Raw genomic sequence first — 24,474 nt, 5'->3', positions numbered from 1 at the left:
AGAGTGCAGAGAAAACTTTACTAGGGTATTCCTGGGACTTGAGGACCTGAAGTTTAGGGAAAGGATGAATAGGAGAGGACTTGATTTTATGCAGTGTAGGAGAATGAGGTACTTGATAGAGGTATACAAAATTATGAGGGGAGTAGGTAGACTAAATGCAAGCAGGCTTTTTCCACTGAGGTTGGGTGAGACTTGAACTAGAGGTCATAAGTTGCAGGAGAAAGGTGAAATATTTAAGGGGAACCTGAGAGGGAACTTCTTCACTCACAGGGTGTTGAGAGTGTGGAACAAGCTGCAAGGGGAAGTGGAGGATACAGGTTAAATTACAATATTTAAGAAAAATTTGGACAAGTACATGGATGGGAGTGGTATTGGGACTACGGTCCAGGTGCGGGTTGATGGGATGACCCAGAATAGTAGTTCAGCATTGAGGAGATGGAGCAAAGGGCCTGTTGCCTGTGGTGTAGTGCTCTATGACTCTATGACTTTAAACCCCAAAGCACTGCATATTCCAATGTGTTATCACCGTTTAGTGAAATCAGTAATTTTTATTTAATTCCAGTTTTGTGTAATAACTCATTATTAAAGGACTTCAGAAAGTTTACAATATACTCATTCTGAGTGCAAATTCAAAATATTCAACACACTCAAATCAAAATCAAATTAAGTTTAATTATCATTCAAACTGTACATGAATATAGCCAAACAAGTTCCTCTGGGGCCAAGGTGCAAAAATATACACACACATTTAAAATAGCGAGAGAGAAAAAAGAATATAGTCACTCAAGAAAACACATCTTTAGTCCAAGAGTCTGAGCGAAAAGTCATGCATGTTGATGGTTCCTGGCAGTCCAGCTGGTAATTCCACTGATCCAACACTGGAGGGCAGCACTGACAAGGGAGGCCACCCACAACTGAGTACGGACGCCACACTACACAGTCTCCGGCGTCTCCTCACCTGGACTGCAGCAGCAGACAAGCCCACAGCTTGAAGACTAGTCCTTGCTACAACAGAGGTGACACTGCTGCCTCACCTGCTGTTTCGCCACCATACAGGAGGAACAGGCCTGCGGCAATCAATGTTCAACAGGGCCCAAAACAGTCATTCACGGTTTCACTGCACACTGCCTTCACGCACCATCTCCTGTGCCTTTGAGTAGCAGGCAGCATGATCTGCACCTAGGTTATCTCCTCTGAATTCAATCTGGCTCCACCTACGGCCCTGCAGCTCGATTCTGTTCTCATGACCTGGCGGCCCGACTCTCCTCCCACGGCCGGCTACATCAAACAATGAGCAGCTCACTGATACGGTAGACCTGCTGTACCCATAGTTATTAGAGTCCAGTATAGTCTTACGATAAAAATAACACAATTAACAAAGATAAAAAGCACCTTTGGTTTTACCCTGAGAGGCCACTGCGTCTGCATGCCCCGCCGTCTTACCGGACTTGTCATGATTTCCCTGTAATGAATCCATGGTGCTTTATTTAGTACAAAATAAATCAGAGCAGGTCAAGGAAAATATAAAAGTGTTTCAGGACTGTTTTGCTAGTTATTTTCGAAAGCTAAAGAATAGGCAGTTTACAAAATGGTTGAGGTACAGAAAGAAACAGTTTGGCCTTTCAGGTCAAATAAAGCTCCATGTCGGCTAGCTGACTTATCCTATTCCCTCACCCACTTCCCATATCCTTATACAGTAGTTACCTCTCCAGCTCTCGGACCAGAGTCAATGGGCCTAATGGCCTAATTCTGTTCCTATATTTTATGGTCTCTTCTGAGGGATATGGATATGTGTAGACAGAAGGGATTAGGTGTCATTAACATAATTAGTTTGACCCTAATGGTGCAAAGAGCCTGTTCCTGTGCTGTACGCTTCTATGTTCTGAATTACTAACCATTGTTGTATGTTGGAGCTTCCTGTGTATAAACTGATTGCAATATTTTCCACATTATAACAATGACCAAACTTTACACCATTAGGTTTTCAAACAAACAGTCATAGAGCTCTACAGCTCTGAAACAGACCCTTCAGCCCATCTTGTCTGTGCCAACTTGGTCTTCTGTCTAGTACCATCTATCAGTACCCAAGCCATGTACCCATCCAAACTTCTAATTATGTTACAATTATGTTTTGTTGCAACTTTATAAAACATTAATTAGACCGCATCTGGAGTGCTGCAAAGAATTCTGGTTGCCCCTTTATAGCAAGACCATTGAGGCTTTGGAGAGGGTGCAAAAGAGATCTACCAGGATGGTGCCTGGATTAGAAGAAGAAGAAAGCCCTTGACTCCGAGTGGAGTCATCGGGATGCCGTCATGACGGTGTTTTTTTTAGCAGGCTTTCTTATTTTTACGAGGCTGAGTTGCTAACTCGACGCTCAACCCAGCACGGACGGAAAGTATGCAAGGGAGCCGGCTGGATTCGAAATCCGGAGCCTTCGCTCTGAAGTCCAGCGCTGATGCCAGCAGCCTGGATTAGAGGGCACGTGTTATAATGAGATGTTGGACAAACTTAGTATGTTTTCTCTGGAGCAGCGGAGGCTAAGTGGAGATCTGATAAAGGTCTGTAGGATCATGAGAGACATAGATAGACTAGACAGACAATGTCTCTTTCCAAGGATTAAAATGTCTACTACCAGAGGGCATGCATTTAAGGTGAGAGGGGGAAGCTGTAAAGGAGTTGCAAGGGGCAAGTCTTTAACATAGAGAGTGGTGGGTGTCTGGAATGAGCTGCCTGGGGTGGTGGTAGAGGCAGATACATTAGGGACTTTCAAGAGTCATTTATATAGACACGTGAATGTGAGGAAAGTGGAGTGATATAGATATTATGCAGGATATACAAGGATTAGCATAGTTGGCCATTTGATTACTAAATCATTAGGTTCGGCTAAACCTTGTGGATGGGAAAGTGTTCCTGTACTATGCTGTTCTATGTTCTAACTGAACCTGCACCTACCACTTCTGTCGGCAGCTCGTTCCACACTGATGTTCAAATATAAAACAAAGATGTATTTCTGTAGTCTTTCGACAACCAGTGGAGTTCCCAACCCCAATTATGGCCTATGGATAACCTTTGCATTACTGTCACTTTCCTTATGTAGAAAGGCACAGCACTGAATTGAACTGAACTACACTAAACATTCCCCGACTGTTTCAAGGATTCTGCTGTTTGATGTTTAATATCCAGTGTATTAATCGCTCGTGTTCTTGCCACTTGTACGGTTTGTTCTTTTTTGAGTGTGTGTTGGGTGTTTGATGTTTTCTTTGAACAGATTCCATGGTGTTTCTTTGTTTCGTGGCTGCCTGTGCGAAGATGAATATTACGAGCTTGATGTCACAACCAGGGATCATTCTTAAAAATGTGGGGTTTTTTTGTGAATTAGTATGTGGACTGTATTTTCTCAGTGTCACCTCATTGGTATTCATTGTCCTTGGTTTATTTACCTTTTATGTCTAATTGTCTTTGGATTAGATCTGGATTTTCACTTTGGTTTGCAGGTGTCTCATTTGGTATCATGGGAATAGTTACATTCTCTTTATATTTATAATTTTTTTTAAATTTGGGATCATCAGAATGGTATATTCAATGTCTTGTTTCGTAGTTGTTGGCTTCAGGGATTATTGCTTTGTCTGGACACTTGTGTTACCTGATTACTCCAGAATTCCTATGGGCTCCAGGGTGTATTTCGGGGGACATGCCAACTCTTCTTTGAAACTCAGACCGAGCTCCTGTTACTTTTTTTCTTCTTCATTCCTATATTAAATCTTTAGTTTTATTTTAATTGCTGAAGTCTCTGTGATTCCTGTGCTTGAGTTTGCCAGTGATCCTTTCACTTGAGGAGATTTGGTATGTCACCAAAGACTGTAGCAAATTTCTACAGATGAATCATGAAGAGCATTCTGACTGGTTTCATCATTGTCTGGAATGGAGGGGCCACTGTACAGGATCGGAAAAATCTGCAGAGGGCTATAAACTCAGCCATCTCCATCATGGGCACCAGCCTCCACACCATCAAAGGCATTTTCAAAAGGTGGTATCCATCATTAAGGACATGCCCTCTTCTCATTGCCTGAAGACACACTCTCCACATTTTTGGAACAGCTTCTTCCTCTCCACCATCAGATCTCCGAATGGACAATGAACCCATGTACACTACCTCACCACTTCTTGTTCTGTTTTTGCTCTCTTTTGCACAACTTATCTTTAAAGTTTTTAATATATATTTTCTTCATGTATTTTTTATTATTATATATTGTGCTGTACAGCTGCCGCAAAACAACAAATTTCACAACCAGCCCATGATCACCACTCACTATTTTTGCTCTCTTGATTATTTATTTAATTTATATATACTTCTTATTGTAGTTTGTAGTTTTTAATGTATTGTACTATACTGCTTCCATAAAACAACAAATTTCACGACATATGTCAGTGGTATTAAATCTGATTTTGAATCAAATTCTGATTCAATAAGCACAATAAGCTCCCGGTACTATACTGATTTTTGCCTAAATGTTAATTTTATAAACAAAGTACAAATCATTGTCATTATCTAGGAATCAGTCTAGGCATCTATATGTTAGAATAAAAAAGTTTCCCAGACCCTGTGACACATTCTAACTGTGGTAAGCAAAGTAGCTCACTGGGGCTTTGACAATACATATTCCCACTAAGTGGCTTTTTCCTTCTTTCCAGCTTTGGTCGGATGCAATCGGTGTATCAGGCTCCTGAGGACTTGGTAAGCACAGAATATGATCAACACTGCAGCCGCCAATGCAAAGCCACAGACGTCCAGTAAGTACAGTTGGTAAGCAGGCATTTGGTAAGAATGAGGCTTTAAGTGCTCCCCGCTTCCGACTTTCAGAATCGATTCAATCCACCTGCTGGTGAGCTCAGCCACAGTGAAGGGCTGGAACTTTAGCTGCTTGCTTGTCCTGATGGCATTCTGCTTGAAGCTGAAAAGATAAGAATGACATTTATGTGGCACCTCCGGTATAGTGACATATCACATGGCATTTAGCACAAGTGGAATTTGACAAAATTCAAGTTGAAGACAGAAGTTAATGGTCATGCCAAATAGTTGATCAAAGAGCTGAGGGAAAGGATAGTGGCAAGGTTTAGAGTTGGGGGGGGCGTGGATGGGGAATTGATAAAGACACAAAGACGTCTTGAAATGATAAGTGCGATGTAAAAAGTAATGGAGCCAACGCTACCTTGTACAATTACAATTGATATCTTACGCTATCAAGAGGCAGATACATTAGTGGCATTTTAGAAATGCATACGCACATGGATAACAGAATATTGGAGGGCTATGTAGGAGGAGAGGATTAGATTGACCTTAGAGTAGGTTAAAAGGGCAAAACAACACCATGAATGAGAATCAGAACTACAATCAGTTTTATTATCACTGGCATATGTCATGAAATTTGTTGTTTTGCAGCAGCAGTACAGTGCAATGCATAATAAAATAAAACTTTGGCAAATCTCTATAGATGTGCTGTGGACAGTATATTCACTGGCTGCATCACAGCCTGGTACGGGATACGAAAGCCCTTGAATGGAAAATCCTACAGAAGGTAGTGGATGCAGCCCAGTGCACCATGGGTAAAGCTCTGCTCACCATTGTGTGCATCTACGTGATTTTTTTCACAGGAATGCAGCTTCCATCATCAGGGATCGACCCCCGACCACCACCCACGTAGCAGGACATGCTCTCTTCTCGCTGCTGTCAACAGCCTCAGGACTCACACCATCACATTCAGGAATAGTTATTACCTTTCAACCATCAGGCTCCAAAACCAGGGGGGAGAACTTCACTCCACCTCACTTGCTGTCAATGAAATGTTCCCACAACATATGGTGACATATGCTGCATGTACTTTGAACTTTGATGTATATATCTCCTCCTCATTGACCATTACCTTGTCATGGTGAGGGAGCTTGTGTATCTCAGTGATGCCATGAGCTATCCCATGTAGAGCTCTAGGTCAGGGCAGAGAGGTCAGACTAAATATAGTCCACTGGAGAAGGAAATGGCAACCCACTCCAGTAATTTGACATGAAAACCTTATGCAAAAGTCCATCAGGTCACACAGAGTTGGACTCAACTTAACAACTGAACAACAACATATAGGACTACAAATACCTGGGGATACGAATTGACAATAAACTGGACTGGTCAAAGAACACTGAGGCTGTCTACAAGAAGGGTCAGAGCCGTCTCTATTTCCTGAGGAGACTGAGGTCCTTTAACATCTGCCAGACGACGCTGAGGATGTTCTACGAGTCTGTGGTGGTCAGTGCTACCATGTTTGCTGTTGTGTGCTGGGGCAGCAGGCTGAGGGTAGCAGACACCAACAGAATCAACAAACTCATTCATAAGGCCAGTGATGTTGTGGGGATGGAACTGGACTCTCTCACGGTGGTGTCTGAAAAGAGGATGCTGTCCAAGTTGCATGCCATCTTGGACAATGTCTCCCATCCACTACATAATGTACTGGTTGGGTACAGGAGTACATTCAGCCAGAGACTCATTCCACCGAGATGCAACACAGGGCGTCATAGGAAGTCATTCCTGCCTGTGGCCATCAAACTTTACAACTCCTCCCTTGGAGGATCAGAAAACCTGAGCCAATAGGCTGGTCCTGGACTTATTTCCTGGCATAATTTACATATCACTATTTAACTATTTATGGTTTTATTACTATTTAATTATTTATGGTGCAACTGTACCGAAAACCAGTTTCCCCCGGGATCAATAAAGTATGACTATGACTATGACTATATGCATATATCTAGCTGTAAAAAATTGAATTAAACAAGTTAAAACAGAGTTAAAAACAATACTAAGGTAGAGTACATGGGTTCAAAAATCTGATGATGGAGAGGAAGAAGCTTTTTCTAAAACATTTCAAGTGTGTGTTTCAGGTTATGTACCTCCTTCCTTGATGGTAGCAATGAAAAGAGGCCACGTCCTGGGTGATGGGAGTCCTTAATGATAGATGCTGCCTTTTTGGGATATCACCTTTTGAAGATGCTGGGGAGGCTCGTGTGCATGGTGTAGCTTTGTGGGCCGAAAGGCCTGTACTAAGCTGTAGTGCTATATGAAATTTTAAAACCAATCCACTGTTGGTACAAGCCCTGGTGGGGTCAAGGATTAATCAAATAAACAAAGTGTAACATTATTTTCTATCCAGACTTCAGAAGTTTTTTGTTTCCATTCTTGGCCAAACACTTACTGGGATTACAGTAATAGGCTTAACCTTACTGTTTGAGTGATGAAGAAGAAAACAACATTTATATACCTTACACGTCAGAATGCTGCAAAGTCAATACAGACCATCTGCAGTAATGAATAGTTCTGATTTTCAGAATCAGGTTTAATATCAACAGCATATGGTCAACAAATTTGTTAACTTGCCAGCAGCAGCACAAGCAGTAGATGATCATATGGTAAAAAAAATAAGTAAAACAATTACATTAAATATATGTATCAAATAGTTAAATTAAAAATAGTGTTCATGGGTTGAATGTCTATTTTGGAACTGAATGCCAGAGGGGAAGAAGCTATTGCTGAATCACTAAGTGTGTGCCTTCAGGCTTCTGTACCTCCTACCTGTGGTAACAATGAGAAGAGGACATGCCCTGGGTGATCCTCAATAATGGACGTCCCCTTTCTGAGGCAACGCTTCTTGCCGATGTCTTGGATACTATGGAGACTAGTACCCATGATGGAACTGACTAATTTTACAACTTTCTGTAAGGCTATAAGACACAGGAGCAGAATTAGGCCATTCAGCTCATCGAGTACGCTCCGCCATTCCATCATGACTGATCCCAGATCCCACTCAACTCTATCAACCTGCCTTCTTGCCATATCCTTTGATGCCCTGACCAATCAGGAAACGATCAACTTCCACTTTAAATATACCTATGGACTTGGTGTCCGCTGCAGTCTGTGGCAGAAGATTCCACAGACTCACCACACTCTGGCTAAAAAAATTCCTCCTTACCTCTGTTCTAAAAGGTTGCTCCTCAATTCTGAGGTTATGTTCTCTAGTTCTGGATACCCTCATCATAAGAAACATCCTTTCCACATCCACCCGATCTAATCCTTTCAACATTCAGTAGGTTTCTATGAGATCCACCCGCATTCTTCTAAATTCCAGTGAGTACAGGGTGAAAAATGCCAAACGCTCCTCATATGTTAACCCCTTCATTCCTGGAGTCATCCTCATGAACCTCCTCTGAATTCTCTCCAATGACAACACATCCCTTCTCAGATATGGGGTCCAAAACTGTTGACAACACTCCAAGTGCGGCCTGACTAGTGCCTTATAAAGCCTCAGCATTATCTCCTTGCTTTTATATTTTATTACCCTTGAAATAAATGCCAACATTGCATTTGCCTTCTTTACCACAGACTCAACCTGTGAATTAACCTCCTGGGAATCTTGCACAAGGACTCCTAAGTCTCTCTGATGTTTGAACCTTCTCCCTATTTAGATAACAAGTTGCACTATTGATCCTTTTACCAAAATGCACAAACATACATTTCCCAACACTGTTTTGCATCTGTCACTTTTTTGCCTAATCTTCCAATGTGTCTAAGTTCTGCTACAATCGCATTGCTTCCTCAGCACTACCAACCCCTCCTCCTATTTTCATATCACCTGAAAACTTTACCACAAAGCCATCAATTTCACTATGTAAATCACTGACAATGTGAAAAGTAACGGTTCCATTACTGACCCCTGAGGAACACCACTAGTCACCGGCAGCCAATCAGAAAAGGCCTCTTTATTCCCTGTCAGCCATTCCTCTATCAATGCCAATATCTCTCCTAGAACATTAGCACTACGATGTTGTGCCGACCTTTCAACCTACTCTAGCATCAATCCAGCCCATCCATCATACCATTTTTCATTTACTTTTCTTTCAACCAAGTGCGTGTCTAAGAGTTACTTAAATGCCCCTCATGTATCTGCCTCCACCACGACCCCTGGCAGGGTGTTCCATGCATCTACCTCGCTCTGCATAAATAACTTACCTTGGACATCCCATTATACTTTCCATTGATCGCCTTAAAACTATGCCCTTGATATTAGCCATTTCTGTCCTGTTTAAAGGTCTCTGTCCATCCACTTGATCTATGCCTCTTATCATCTTGGACACCTCTATCTAGTCACCCCTCATTGTCTATTGCACCAAAGAGAAAAGCCCCAGCTCGCTCAGTCTATCCCCATAAGACATGCTCTCTAATCCAGAACCTAATCCACAATTAACCTAATTTTGATTTTGCACCTTATTGTTCACCTGCACTGAAGAATGAGGAGAGTTGGTATATCACCAGACACTCAGCAAAATCTACAGGTGTAGCTTGGAGAGAGCATTCTAACTGGTTGCATCATCGTCCGGGATGGGGGAGGGTGGCCTACTGCACAGGGGTAGAAAAAGCTTCAGAAAGTTGTAAACTCAGCCAGCTCCATCATGGGCACTGTCCTCCCCGGCATGGAGGACACCATCAAAAGGCAATGCTTCAGAAAGGAGATATCCATCATTAAGAACCCCCATCACTCAGGGCATAGCCTCTTCTCATTGCTGCCATAAAGGATGAGGTACAGCAGCCTGAAGACACACATTCATTGTTTTACAAAAAGCTGCTTTCCGTCTACCATCAGATTTCAGAATGGACACTGAACCCATGAACACTACCTCACTATTTTTTGCTCTCTTTTTGCACGACTTATTTAATTTTATATATATATTTCTTTATGTAATTTGCAGATTTTTTATTCAGTATTACAATGTAGAGCTGCCACAAAACAACAACTTGCATAACAAAAGTATATTCCAGTTAAAAACAAGGTCAGTAAGGGTGGGGAGAGCCAGCCTTGGATAACTAAAGAAATAAAGGAAGGCATCAAACTAAAAGCTCGGGCATACAAAGTCGCCAAGTGTAGTGGGAAACTGGAAGACTGGGAAAACTTTAAAAAGCAACAAAGAACCAATAAGTGAACAATAAAAAAAGGGAAGATAGATAACAAAAATAAACTAGCACGAAGTATGAAAACGGAAGTCAAATTTTTTATAATTATATAAAGCGGAAATGGGTGGCCAAAGTGGAGGACAAGAAGGGGAAATTGATATTGGGTAATGAGGAAATGGCCGATGCTTTGAATGACCATTTTGTGTCAGTTCTCATGGCGGTACATATCAAACATGCTGAAGAAAGTTGATATTGATGCAATGGGAGGTGAAGACCTCAGTACAACAGCTATCACTAAAGAGGTAGTGCTGAGCAAACTTGTGGATCTAAAGATAGATGTCCCCTGGTCCTGATGGAATGCATCCCAGGGTACTGAAAGAAATGGCAGAGGTTATAGTTGAGGCTTTGATGATAATTTACCAAAATTCTCTGGACTCTGGGCAGATCCTGGTGGATTGGAAGAAGGCAAATGTCATGCCACTGTTCAAAAAAGGATGTAGGGAAAAGGCAGGTAACTATAGGCCAGTTCGTTTAACCTCTGTATTTGGGAAAATACTTGAAGATATCATTAAAGAAGAAACAGCAAGTCATCTGAAAAGAAGTGGATCCATCAGGCAGACACAACATAGATTAAGCAAAGGTAGGTCCTATTTGACAAACTTATTGCGGTTCTTTGAGGATATAACAAGCACAGTGGTAGAGGGGAATAGATGGACATTATTTACTTGGATTTCCAGAAGGTGCTCGATAAGGTGCCACATAACAGACTTATCCATAAGATAGGGTGCATAGAGTTGGGGGTGATGTGTTAGCATGGGTGGGGAATTGGTTAACCAATAGAAAGGAGAGAGTTGAGATACATGGATGTTACTCTGGTTGGCAATCAGTGGTGAGCATTGTGCTGCAGGAGTCAGTGCTGGGCCTGCAACTGTTCACAATTCTGTATACATTAACGATCTGGAAGAGGGGACTGACTGTAGTGTATCTAAGTTTGCTGATGACACTAAATTGAGTGGAAAAGCAAATTTTGCAGAGGATACAGAGAGTCTGCAGAGACATATAGATAGGTTAAGTGAGTGGGCAAGGGTCTGGCAGATGGAATACAATGTTGGTAAATGCGTGGCCATCCACTTTGGAAGGAAAAATGAAAGAGCAGATTATTAGTTAAATGGTAAAAGATTGCATCATGCTGCCGTGCAGAGGGACTTGGGAGTGCTTGTGCATGAATCACAAAACGTTGGTTTGCAGGTGCAGCAGGCTATCAAGAAAGCAAATGGAATGTTGGCCTTCATTGCTAGAGAGATTGAATTTAAGAGCAGGGATGTTATGCTGCATCTGTATAGGGTTCTGGTGAGGCCGCATCTGGAGTACTGCATGCAGTTCTGGTCTCCTAACTTAGGGAAGAATATATCAGGCTTTGGAGGCGTTGCAGAGGAGGTTCACCAGGTTGATTCCAGAGATGAGGGGGTTAGACTGTTAGGAGAGATTGAGTCACCTGGGACTGTACTCACTGGAATTCAGAAGAATGAGAGGAGATCTTATAGGAACATATAAAATTATGAAAGGGATAGATAAGATAGAGGCAGGAAAGTTGTTTCCACTGGTAGGTGAGCCTAGAACTAGGGAACATAGCCTCAAGATTCACGGGAGTAGATTTAGGACAGAGATAAGGAACTGCTCATCCCAGAGAGTGTTGTATCTGTGGAATTCTCTGCCCAATAAAGCAGTGAGGCTACCTCAGTAATATATTTAAGACAAGATTCAATAGATTTTTGCATAGTAAGGGAATTAAGGGTTATGGGGAAAAGGCAGGTAGGTGGAGCTGAGCCCATGGTCAGATCAGCCATGATCTTATTGAATGACAGAGCAGGCTCGATGGGCATGATGGCCTACTCCTGCTCCTATTTCTTGTGTTCTTATACGCCAGTGATATTGAACCTAATTCTGATTCCCTTCCAGCAGCTTTTACACTTTATTCTGCATTGTTATTGTTTCAGATTATTCTAGCTCAAAACACTAAGTAATGATTTGATCTGTATGAGCAATATGCAAGACAAGCTTTTCACTATGTCTATTCACATGTGATGATAGATCAAACAAATCCCTCAGTGCCAAGGTACAAAGGTATTAAGTGAGCCATATCCAACATTGGCAAGTGAGCAGTGTATACAATTTAACACCAAATTATAAATAATTGAAATTCATGTTTGAAAAATTTTGTCCTAAATATAGTACGTTGCAATAAATTCATACTCGCAAAATCACAACCATAAATGTTGATCAAAGTTCAAAGTAAATTTATGATCAAAGTACAACGTTTGTAGATATATGTCACCATATAGAACATTGAGATTTATTTTCTTGTGGGCATACTCAACAAATCTATAGAAAATGTATTAGACATTTGAAAGTCAGAGAGAGAGAGAGAAGAATGAGAGAACAATACAAAGCTAGGACTGTTCAAAATCTATGTATGAGAAGGAATGTGTTTCAAGACTCAGCCAATTAGAACTATTTCCCATAAATTCATTCTCCACATTTACTGTCAAATTTGAGCAGAAGTGTTTTTGCAGAAATCATCCCACTGTTAACCATTCCTTTGTAGTTCATCCAGTTAGTATTCACTTACAAAACAAATTTACAGAAATTGGGATGGCTTAACCTGCATAGGAACTGAGTGTGGACTTCAGGAAGGGGAAATCAGGAAAACACATGCCAGTCCTCATCGAGGGGTCTACGGTGGAAAGAGTGAGCAGCTTCACGTTCCTGAATGTCAACATCTCAGAGAATCTAATTTTGGGCTGTCACAATGATCCTCACGAAGAAGGCACTTCACCAGCTATATTTGAAGCTTGAGAAGATTTGGTATGTCACCAAAGACTCTAGCAAATTTCTACTGTTGTTTGGTGGAGATAACTCCAACATTTTGTACAACTACCTGCGATGGAAGCTCCAACATAAAGGATCAAAAGAGGTGACTGTGAGGTGTAGACTCAGCCAGTTCTAAAACTGGTACAACCCTCCCCACCATCTGGGACATCTTTGATTTCAGAGCCTCATTAAGGACCCTCACCATCCAGGACATGCTCTCATCTCATTACTCCCATCAGGACATGCCCCCTTCTCATTACTACCATCAGGACATACCCTCTTCTCATTACTACCATCAGGACATGCCCCCTTCTCATTACTACCATCAGAACATGCCCCCTTCTCATTACTACCATCAGGACATGCCCCCTTCTCATTACTACCATCAGGACTTGCCCCCTTCTCATTACTACCATCAGGACATGCCCTCTTCTCATTACTACCATCCAGAACATGCCCTCTTCTCATTACTACCATCAGGGAGGAGGTATAGGAGCCTGAGGACCCATAATATTTAAGGAACAGCTTCTTCCGCTCCACTATCAGATTTAGAAAATAAGACCATAAGACATAGGAGGAGGATTAGTCCATTCAGCCTTTTGAGTTTGCTCTGCCATTCCATCACGGTTGATCCCGGATCCCATTCAACCCCATATCTGCCTTCTCACCATATCCTTTGATGCTCTTGACAATCATGTAACTATCACCTGTTGCCTTAAATATACACACGGACTTGCCTCCCCAGCAGTCTCTGGCAGAGCATTCCACAGATTCACTATTCTCTGGATAAAAAAAATTACTCCTTACCTCTGTTCTAAAAGGTCACCCCTCAATTTTGAGGCTCTGTCTAGTTTTGGATACCCCCACCAGAGGAAACATTCTCTCCACATCCACCCTATCGAGTCCTTTCAACATTCGGTAGGTTTCAATGAGATCCCCCCACACTTTCCTAAATTCCAGTGAGTACAGGCCCAAAGCTGCCAAACACTCCTCATATGTTAACCCCTTCACTCCCGGAATCATCCTTATGAACCTCCTCTGGACTCTCTCAAATGACAACACATTCTTTCTGGGATATGGGGCCCAAAACTGTTGACAAAACTCCAAGTGCAGCATAACTAGTGTCTTATACAGGCTCAGCATTATCTCGTTGCTTTTATAGAGGGCTATGGGTAACCCTGGGTAATTTCTAAAGTAAGTACATGTTCGGCACAGCATTGTGGGCAGAAGGGCCTGTATTGTGCTGTAGGGTTTCTGTGTTTCTAATAATAACTCTAACAAAGCTAATGAAAGACTGCCCAACTGGAGTGTTCAACCAATTGCAGAAGACAACAAACTGTGCAAATATAAAAGAAGAAACCATACCAATAAATAAATAAGCAATAAACATCAAGAACACGAGATGAAGAGCCCTTGAAAGTAAGTCCATTGGTTGTAGGAACATTTCCATGAATTCAGAATGGAGTCTGATAAATATTATGAGAGAGAAAATATTTGCATGGCTGTGAGGGAAGTGTAGGAGAATAACACTAATGGAAGACAGGCCAAGAGCAGACCAAAACTCAATGGGCCGAATGGCCTCATTCTGCAATGTAGGACTGCATCATTTATTAGCAATTATAAATTCTCTTCATTGCTGAGATTGGAAATATACCATGTGCTATCTATTTAAGTAGGAATACGTTACCTGGGATTGGTTAATAGTTGTGTCAGCTTTGCGCGTAAAGTCTCTTCTTCCAGTTCTCCTACGGATATAGAAAGGGCCATTCCTTTGCTCATCAGGCGGATGATGTTATCCATCTGGTCATAGAAGAGAGCCATACCCAGCACTGGGACTCCGTGGTACACGGCCTGGTGCAAACTGTTTATCCCCCCATGCGAAATGAATGCTCGAACCTGTGGGTGTCCTACATGCAAAATATTATTTGACCAATCACACTGCTCCAATCACACTGTCCTACTCTGCAAAAGTACACTTAAAGATAGCGTCATTCTTGTAATGGTGTGGAAGCACAGTAGACATTTATTGCCCATGCCTGTTGGTTTTAATGCCATTTGACTTTCCGTAACTCTTCTGGCGAAGATGTAGAGTCATGGAGCCCTGCAGGGATACAGAGAAGTGGAAGGGTTTATAGATGGATGTTTACCGTCAGGGTCACCAAGGCGCATTGAAATTCCTTGTTCATGTGAAGCCATAGAGTAAACAGTATACACAAAATGAGTACAAAGCACTAGAATGAAGCAAAGGATAGTGATGTAAACACACACAAAATGCTGGAGGAATTCAGCAAATCAGACAGCATCTATGGAGGGAAATAAACTGGCAACATTTCAGGCTGAAACCCTTCATTCAGACTGGAATAAAAAGCCAGAATAAGAAGGTTGGAGCCCCCCGCCCCCATTGTAGGCTTTCACAAACAAAAACAGTGAGGCATTTTATGTATAAGGAAAACCGTAACAAGCTCTTTTCTTGCTCTCCAAACACTGAACATAAAGCACAATAACACAAACTTCCACATAATTATGTCATCATGACAGACCAGTCTCTCAAAGTGAACCCCAACTCAATGTTGGTGGTTGTGTGAATTTGGCTCATTTTCACCCATTACATTACGCTACACCCCCACCTTCTTATTCTGGCTTCTGACCCCTTTTCTTTCCACTCCTGATAAAAGGTCCTACCCTAAAACGTTGACTGCTTATTCCCATCCACAGATCTGCCTGACCTATTGAGTTCCTCCAGCATTTTGTGGGCGTTACTCTGGATTTCCGGCATCTGCAGAATTTTTGTCTCTGACAAAGAAATACTGAAATGACATTAACGGAAGAGTTAGAAATAAGGATTCGAGAACATGGCAGCAGCATCAGGAAGGGGATTTGAAAGGTGGGAGTAGCAAACAAGAAGCTGTGGGACAACAGGGAACAGGGGAGGAAGGGAATGGAACTGATAAGATTGCTTTCCTGGGAGTTATCATGGGTCAAGTGACCTCCTCAAATGTTGTACCTAAGTACAGAGATGTTGCACTTTGGGAGGTCAAACCAGGATAGGACTTATACAGGTTCTGGTAAGATCATGGCATATGTGATCGTAACGGCTTCGACAGGGTCAACAAAAGCTGCTATTTTCTTTCTTAAGTGTATTTTTTATGATCACAAGATCCTGTTAGATGTTAAGAACTAAAAATACTGCAGGCCTACCCCATCAGCACGTTGCTTGTTGGCAGAGAAAATGAAGGAGCTGCACATTATATTAATGTCTGCATCGAAACAGGCGTACAATCTAACAGCAAGCGACCATCTTGGTCGCTCTTCTTGTGATCGCAAGAACCTTTTGGACAGTGTTACGGTGGAATGCCACAAGTTCGATTCACTAATTTATTGGCAGAGAGCAGGGGCAAATGGGGGGGGGGGGACTGTGTGGCCTCAGTTGTAGTGCGGACTAGGCCTCAAGCCGCAGTGTCGCCTGTTTACAGCCACGAGGAGAGAAGTGTCACACTGTCCAGCTGGAGTCAGTGCTGGCCTCCCCCTCCGCCCCTCCCACCACCGTTCCCTTGGCAGAAGACAAGTTGTATGGTAGTCAATAGCAGATTCCTGTTGCATTCATGGACCCAGGGCGTGGACCAGTTTTTTGTGTTGCTGCATCTTACTGATATCCCACATAAAGATATCAGTAAGATACAGCCACGCACAAAATTGTTCACACCCTGAGACAATGAATGCCGCAGAAATCTGCTTGTATGTGCTATTCATGCTTTGTGCTGTGAGACTGTTGGTACTGTGTTTTGCACCTTGGATCCTGGAGTAACTCTGTCTCATTTGGCTGTATTCATGGGTATTCATATCTGGTTGAATGACATTTCAACTTAAATTGAATTGAACTGAAATGAATTGAATGATAGGGCACTGAGGAGTGCAGTAGAACAGAGAAAACTGGGACTACAAATCCATACTGCCTTGAAAGTGGCATCACAGACAGAGTTGTAAAGAGAGCTTTTGGCATATTGGCCATCATAAATCAAAATACTGTGTACAGTAGGAGGGATGTTGTGCTGAAGTTGTATAATGTATCAACGGGACCTAATTTGGAGTATTGTGTGCAATTCTGTTCACCTACCTAGAGGAAGGATACAAGATTCAAAGGGTACAGAGAAAACTTAGAAGGATGTTGGCAGTAATTGAGGACCTGAATTAGGGGGAAAAGTTGAACAGGTTAGGAGTTTATTCCCTAGACATAGAAGATTGAGGGGAGATTTGACAAAATTATGAAGGGTACATAAAGGGTAAATGTAAGCAGGCCATTTCAAATGAGGTTGGCTTAGACTACACCTAGAGGTCATGAGTAAAAGGTGAAAGGTGAAATGATTAAGGGGAACATGAGGAAGAACTTCTTCACTCGAATTGTGGTAGGAGTATGGAATGAGAAGCCAGTGGAAGTGGTGGACATGGGTTTGATTTCAACATTTAATAGAAATTTGGATGAGTACATGAATGGAAGGAGTATTGAGAGCTGTAGTCCAGGTGCAAGTCGATGGAACGGGGCAGTTTAAATGGCTTGCCAGAATAGATAGGCTGAATGACTTGTTTCTGTGCGGTAGTGCTCTGTGACTCTAGGAGTGAAAGATGGCTTCTCCAAATTTCCTTTCAACCTGTTTCCTCCTAATCCTGCTTCTAATATGGTGACTGATTCCATCACAAGTGCAGATGACTTAACATCTCTTGTTCATAATGAAGCAGCATGTGTGTTGTCCTCAAGGAGGACCACAACCTTGTCGTGGCTTGGAGGTTTGTGTACCTCAATGACCTGGACAGCTATATTGGCTGGAGACAGGGCTTTCTGTTTTGGCTCTCGGTAGGGTCAAACAGGTCAAAGGGTAGAGGTCAGACTAAGAGTGGTCCAGGCTCGGGGGTTCAACTCATAGTAAAACATAATTGTCATGGAACTAGCAACGAAGTGTAATGGTATTCCCAAGTCTCCACCCGGGAGTTGCATTACTGACAGTAGTGAAAACTGAGAGGAAGCTACTGACATGATGAAAGAAGCCCTGAACACCACCAGACATGGAGGACCTTCATCGCTGTCCTAAACGCCAGTAGTAAGCGAATGTGTGTATTGTGCTGGGAATCAAACCTTGGATGAAAGGTTCAATCTCAGACCTGATGAAAGACTATTGCTCCAAACCCCAGAAGTTGCCTGACAGCCAAGTGTTTCCAACAATTTTTTGTTTTCCAGCACCCGTCATTACTTCCACCCCACTTACAACGAGGCACGTCTTACCCAGCAAGTCATTCTGTGGAAGCCATTTGTATATTTTCACATTATTGGGCATGCTGAGGTCAGGAGGCCAGGAGCTGTTGCTGAGTCGCCATATGACCCTGTGTGGAAGCTGAGAGAAAACTCTGATCATCTTCTTTACCAGGTGCTGATCTGCAATTGACTCCACCATTGTCCCCAAAGCAACTACAATGAAGCCCTGCTCGCCTGTTACAAAGTCCTCCATTTCCTATGGATGAAAATGAAACACCATAAAAATCACATTTCACATACAGGAATACACCCAGTGTCCACTTTGTTACGTATCTCCTGTGTGTATGTTTGTGGTCTTCTGCAGCAGTAGCCCATCCATTTCAAGTATCAACGTGTTGTGTGTTCAGAGATGCTCTTCTGCACACCACTACTGTAACACATGGTTACTTGAGTTACTGTTGCTTTGCTGTCAGCTTGAACCAGCCTGGCCATTCTCCTCTGACCTCTCACATGGACAAGTCATTTTCACCCACAGAATTGGATGATTTTTGTTTCTTGCACCATTTACTGCAAACTCTGGAACAGGGAGTTACCAACCTGGAGCTCAGGGAGCCCTCAGTTAATGGTAGGGGTCCAAGGCTGGAAACACCTAAAATCTCTCTTTATGACCCTTATGCAACTTTCAAGGAATTATGGAACTGTAATCTCAGATCCCTCTGTTCTACTGCACTCCTCAGTGCCCTACTGATCACCTTGTAAGTCCTACTTTGGTTTGTCCTCCCAACGTGCAGCACCTCACCTTATTTTCCATGAAATTAAATTTAAATTTCCCCATATATAATCCAATACAAATTTAAATACCCATTGGTGGGATTGGAGTTGAAACTAATCTCACATAAATTACTCACAGGGACTAGATGTGTGAAATATACTGCAACTATACCTACCTGGGGCAATGATTCAGCAGGCTTAGCAAGATAACTACCAACAAAGACCACATTGGGTTGCAGTGGTCGAGGGTATTCCAAAGAGAAGCCCGTGTTATAGATCCAGAGCTCTGCTTTATGATGTAGGTCCTCCAGGTTTATATCCTCACCCGAGAAATGCTTCCTGATCACACCATCGAAGCGACTAAAACACATCTGACCTTCAAAGTAGTTCCGCAGTTGCACCCAGGCGTTCTGGAGGCGCTCAAGAAAGTTCATGGAATCCGTCAAGTGAGACATAAGGGCAGGCACATAACTGGGGTTTGAGGGCATGTGAACGTAGTGCGCGTTGTAGGCCGAGGTGCCATAGATGGCAACAAAAGGCACCTTGAGCTTCTCGGCCAGCAGAAAGGTACAGAAGTGAAAGGCCTCAATCACCAGCAGGTCAAAGTTTTTGTTCCTTAGCCTGGTCAGTAAATCAGAATCAGATAACAGCCTGTCACACTCGTAAGCATGCAAATCCAGGATATTGAAGAACCAACGAAGAGAATACCTGTTTTGGAGAGAAGACAAAGGCTAATGTTAATAAATTGCCATTAGTTTTCAGTGTTTAGTGAGTTTGAGTTTGTGATGTGCCTGGGCTCACTGATAAGACCTTGACATTAATTTTAAAATACAAGACAATCAACGTAGGCAACACACACAAGTTGCTGGTGGTTAGGCAGCACCTATGGAGGGAAATGGAAAGGCAATGCTTCAGGTCGAGACCCTTCATCAGTCCAAAGCATTGACTGCTCATATCCCTCCATAGATCCTACCTGACCTGACCTGACCTGACATGATCTAATTCCTCTTCCAGTTTTCAGCTGTTTGTCACGAGACAATCCGAAAATGAATTTGCATCTACTTGATGAATTCCCCACAATAGACAGTGGATTCTGGTTATTTAGGATGCATCAGGACCAGTACAATTTGACCCACTGAAGTGGCCGCCCTAGTTCGCAAAAATTTCATGGAAATAGTTAAAAAGGTATAAAAAGACAAGCTACTATTTAACTGAGTAACAAATTATGTACTTAAGTGAAATGCAGAACAGATTAGAATACTAACAATGCTGCTGATGGCTGTCTGTTGTATCCAACAATGACAGGTGAACTGTGCAGGAGAGTTTTTAAATTGAAAAAGCTGTTGCACTGGGACAGTTGCAACCTCTTGACCTTTTAAGTCTGGATCCAGAAGCACAAGTAGATGTCACAACTGGAGTCTTCCCTGGTTGCAGTGAATGACCGTGACCTCGTCACGCCCTTCGTTCTCCACGTACCATTGCAGAATAGCCTTTCTAGCAGTTGGATCCCGTTGTGGATCTCATCCACCCAGTCTGCCAGAGCTGGCTTAGCATGCGAGGACAGGCATATCCCTTTCTCACTGGGGTAGACGACTCACTGGCTACCCTCACCTGCATCAGCCCACCTGCTGAAGCCGTGTACTGGGGTGTGGCCGAGTCGCATGCAAACAGCTACTTGAAGTCATAGGTGAGAGCTGGGTTTCCAGTGGGCACCAAACGTAACATTCAAAATGATTGTCAAAGCCTTCAAATTTTTCATAGTTCCTAACTTGTTGAAGCAGTGAAATCATTTCATTTTCACTCCTGGCCATTTCTGGCATTTCCAAGTCGGCATGCTTGAAACCACAGTGAGCAAAACAGCTTTGAATTGACTTATTGCTTGTTTCTTGCCAACTATCAGTGACAAAAATCACTGTGTTTTGAATGCAAACACAGACAACTGATGCTATTTAAACATTGTTTGCTCTAAGCATGGTACAACTGCCACACAAGTGTGTGTGACTGGGGCTGGTTAGAAACTGCTTGCCAATAGTCTCCTATCCCAATTAAGTAGCATAGTGTCCCAAATAAACAGAGTCAGGGGAATAGAATCCCAGCCATTTTTCCAATTAGTTTTTGTTCTTTAAGAGTTCTCCCAAATAAGCGGCTGACTCGATTAACTGATGGCCCAAATAACAAATCCACTGTACTGAAAGCACATATAAAACGTCAAATATTAGAGGGCATAGGTTAAAGGTAACAGGGAGATTGTAAAATGGAGATGTGCAGGACAAGATTTGGGTTCAATATATAGGACATAATTAGTGGAATGGGCTTCCAGGTGAAATCATGGAAGCAGATGTGACAGTGAAGGGGATGGAGGGATGTGCAGGCAGAAGGGATTAGTTTAATCAGCATTATGATTACTACAGACGCCATGGGCCATCCGGTGCTGCATTGCTCTATGTAAATCATGCATGAAATTCCTAAATTCTGGAGAATGCAACATTAGTTTACATAATCTCTAAAAACAACTTAATCCTTTGCATTCGGGGACAGTGGGGCAGCAGTTAACTGACCAGACTTGGGGATGAGAGATCAGAGACTATGCCGCCGCTCTGTGCTGGCTGGGAAATTTAAATTTGAGCTAATCCTTGAGTCGGGCGAACTCAAAGTAAGCGACGCTACAGACTGTAATATCGAATCAGCGATCTGTTGGCCTCTCATCTCGCTGAGGCTGGAGCAATATCTCTCTCTCTCTCTCTCTCTCTCTCTCTCCCTTGCTACAGAGAGAGGAAGGGCCTGTTAAGATGTTGAGGTGTTGGGATGAATAGCAGTTTTTCATGGACAATAGACCATGGTCTTTAGGGACTTGCTTTTGTTTGCAGTGGTGGGTGGTTGGTGGGGGATACTGATGCTTTTTGCTGGAACAAGTGGGGAATGTGGGGAGGGTTGGTGCTTTGCTCTGGTTTGTGCGTGGGAAGGGAGAGGAAGCTTTGGCTTTCTAATGTTTTTCTGTCATTCATTCTTTGGGTTTCTCTGCTCTCAGTTTCGTGGATGTCCATAAGGATTTCAGGCTGTATACAATGTATATTCTCTGACATTAAATTGAACTATTGAACCACTAACACTGAAGTTCAAATTTAAAGCCATTCAACCATACACTTGTATCCGGCTAACAAAACAATGTTTCCCTGGGATCAAGGTGCAAAACACAGTACATATATCACATTCAGCACATAAAATAAAATTAACACAATAATATTAACAGATAATAAAAAAAATTCTGCAGATGTACAAATTGATATAAAGTGCATATACAATGTATAGTCAAATATACAACGGTAAAATGTTACTGGCACTGTCATAAATAATGTACTGGGTGGTAGCAGGCTGTTCAGAAGTCTCACAGCGCGGGGGAAGAAGCTGCTATCCTGCCTAACAGTCCCCGTTGTTAACTTGTGGTACCTTCTGCCTGATGGTAGGAGGTCAAAGAGATTGTGGATGGATGGGAGATGTCCTTGACAATGCTGAGGGCTCTGTTAATACAACGCTTTCCGTATATTTCCTGGATAGGAAAACCTCGATGGTTCTGTTGTCAGATATACTTTATTATATACAAATGTACACCTGGTCATTAATGCAAAATATTCAATCAGGCAATCATGTGGCAGCAGCTCAATGCATTAAAGCAGAGTCCACTGCCAAGAAGGCCCACCAGCACCTTTACTTCCTGAGAAAACTAAGGAAATTTGGCCTGTCCCCTAAAACCCTCACTAATTTTTATAGATGCATCGTAGAAAGCATTCTTCTAGTAGGGTGCATCACAACCTGGTATGGAAGTTGTCCTGTCCAAGGCCGAAAGAAGCTGCAGAAGATCGTGAACATGGTGCAGCACATCACACAAACCAATCTTCCATCCTTGGACTCACTTCACACCGCACGCTGTCGGAGCAGTGCTGCCAGGATAATCAAAGACACGACCCACCCAGCCAACACACTTTTCGTCCCTCTTCCCTCCGGGAGAAGGCTCAGGAGCTTGAAGACTCGTACGGCCAGATTTGGGAACAGCTTCTTTCCAACTGTGATAAGACTGCTGAACAGATCCTGACCCGGATCTGGGCCGTACCCTCCAAATATCCGGACCTGCCTCTCAGTTTTTTTGCACTACCTTACTTTCCATTTTTCTATTTTCTATTTATGATTTATAATTTAAATTTTTAATATTTACTAATTTTTACTATTTTAACTATTTTTAATATTTAATATTTGTAATCCAGGGAGTGGGAAGCGCAGAATCAAATATGATTGTACGTTCTAGTGTCAATTGTTTGGCGACAATAAAGTAGAAAGTAGAAAGTAGAAAGACATGGTCAAGAGGTTCAGTTGTTGTTCAGACCAAATATCAGACGTGGGAAGTAACGTGACCTAAGTAACTTTGGTTATGGAATGATTGTTGGCGCAGGACGGGGTGGTTTGAGTATCTCAGAAACTGCCGATCTCCTGGGATTTTCATGTACAACAGTCTCTGAAGTTTACAGAGAATGGTGCAAAAAAACAAAAATCATCCAGTGAGCAGCAGTTCTGTGGATGAAAATGCCTTGTTTCTGAGAGAAACAACAGGAAGTCTGCAGATGCTGGAAATTCAAGCAACACACATCAAAGTTGCTGGTGAACGCAGCAGGCCAGGCAGCATCTGTAGGAAGAGGTGCAGTCGACGTTTCAGGCCGAGACCCTTCGTCAGGACTAACTGAAGGAAGAGTGAGTAAGGGATTTGAAAGTTGGAGGGGGAGGAGGAGATCCAAAATGATAGGAGAAGACAGGAGGGGGAGGGATGGAGCCAAGAGCTGGACAGGTGATAGGCAAAAAGGGATACGAGAGGTTCGTGGGACAGGAGGTCCGGGAAGAAAGACTGGGGGGGGGGGGAGACCCAGAGGATGGGCAAGGGGTATATTCAGAGAGACAAAGGAGAGTGAGAGAAAGAAAGTGTGCATAAAAATAAGTAACAGATGGGGTACGAGGGGGAGGTGGGGCCTTAGCGGACGTTAGAGAAGTCGATGTTCCTAACTTCCGCTAAGGCCCCACCTCCCCCTCGTACCCCATCTGTTACTTATTTTTATGCACACTTTGATGTGTGTTGCTTGTTTATGAGAGAGGTCAGATGAGAATGGCCACAACGTTACAAGGGTTCATTTTATTATAAAAGTATGTATGCAGAATACAATTCTGAGATTTGTCTTCTCCAGATAGCCATAAAGTACAGAAAACCATCGAGTGTAGTTGAAAGAAAGACATCAACACCCCCTCCAAAAAGAAAAAGAAAAAAAATCTCACAACCAAACCTTTCCCCACAATCCCTCCCTCAAACAAAAACTAACAGATCACCCACATGGAGAAACAAAAACAAGGACATCAAACCCCAAACCCCCAGCCTACTAATTGGCAACAAGAAAGAATGGGTGAGAACACAAAATAAAAGATAGTTCTGAAAGAGACCAATATGAGTTACAGTCCAATCCATAAATCTCAGAATTTTGATAACATCACTGAGCTTCTCCTCGTGGTAGCTCGTGTTTGTATTTCTCTCCTGGAGATTTCTCAGGGACCACAGAGTGCT

At 42.6% G+C, this 24,474-nt stretch overlaps 1 protein-coding gene across 1 annotated transcript in view; it reads right to left on the bottom strand.

Annotated features, from left to right (window-relative positions):
* Window positions 1–696: 696 nt before the first annotated feature.
* LOC134345834 (UDP-glucuronosyltransferase 3A1-like) overlaps window positions 697–24,474 on the bottom strand; it is a 62,876-nt gene continuing 39,098 nt past the window's right edge. The window contains exons 4-7 of the mRNA XM_063047118.1: window positions 19,055–19,586; window positions 18,138–18,363; window positions 14,550–14,769; window positions 697–4,955 (exon numbers count right to left, since the gene is read on the bottom strand). Coding sequence (XP_062903188.1) covers window positions 4,670–4,955; window positions 14,550–14,769; window positions 18,138–18,363; window positions 19,055–19,586 — 1,264 coding nt within the window. The 3' untranslated portion in view covers window positions 697–4,669. The remainder of the gene's footprint in view (window positions 4,956–14,549; window positions 14,770–18,137; window positions 18,364–19,054; window positions 19,587–24,474) is intronic.

This window comes from Mobula hypostoma, chromosome 4, assembly GCF_963921235.1.
Source record: "Mobula hypostoma chromosome 4, sMobHyp1.1, whole genome shotgun sequence".
Lineage (NCBI taxonomy): Eukaryota > Metazoa > Chordata > Chondrichthyes > Myliobatiformes > Myliobatidae > Mobula > Mobula hypostoma.
Note: the sequence above shows the minus strand (reverse complement) of the source record. Positions and strands in the feature narration are given on the sequence as shown.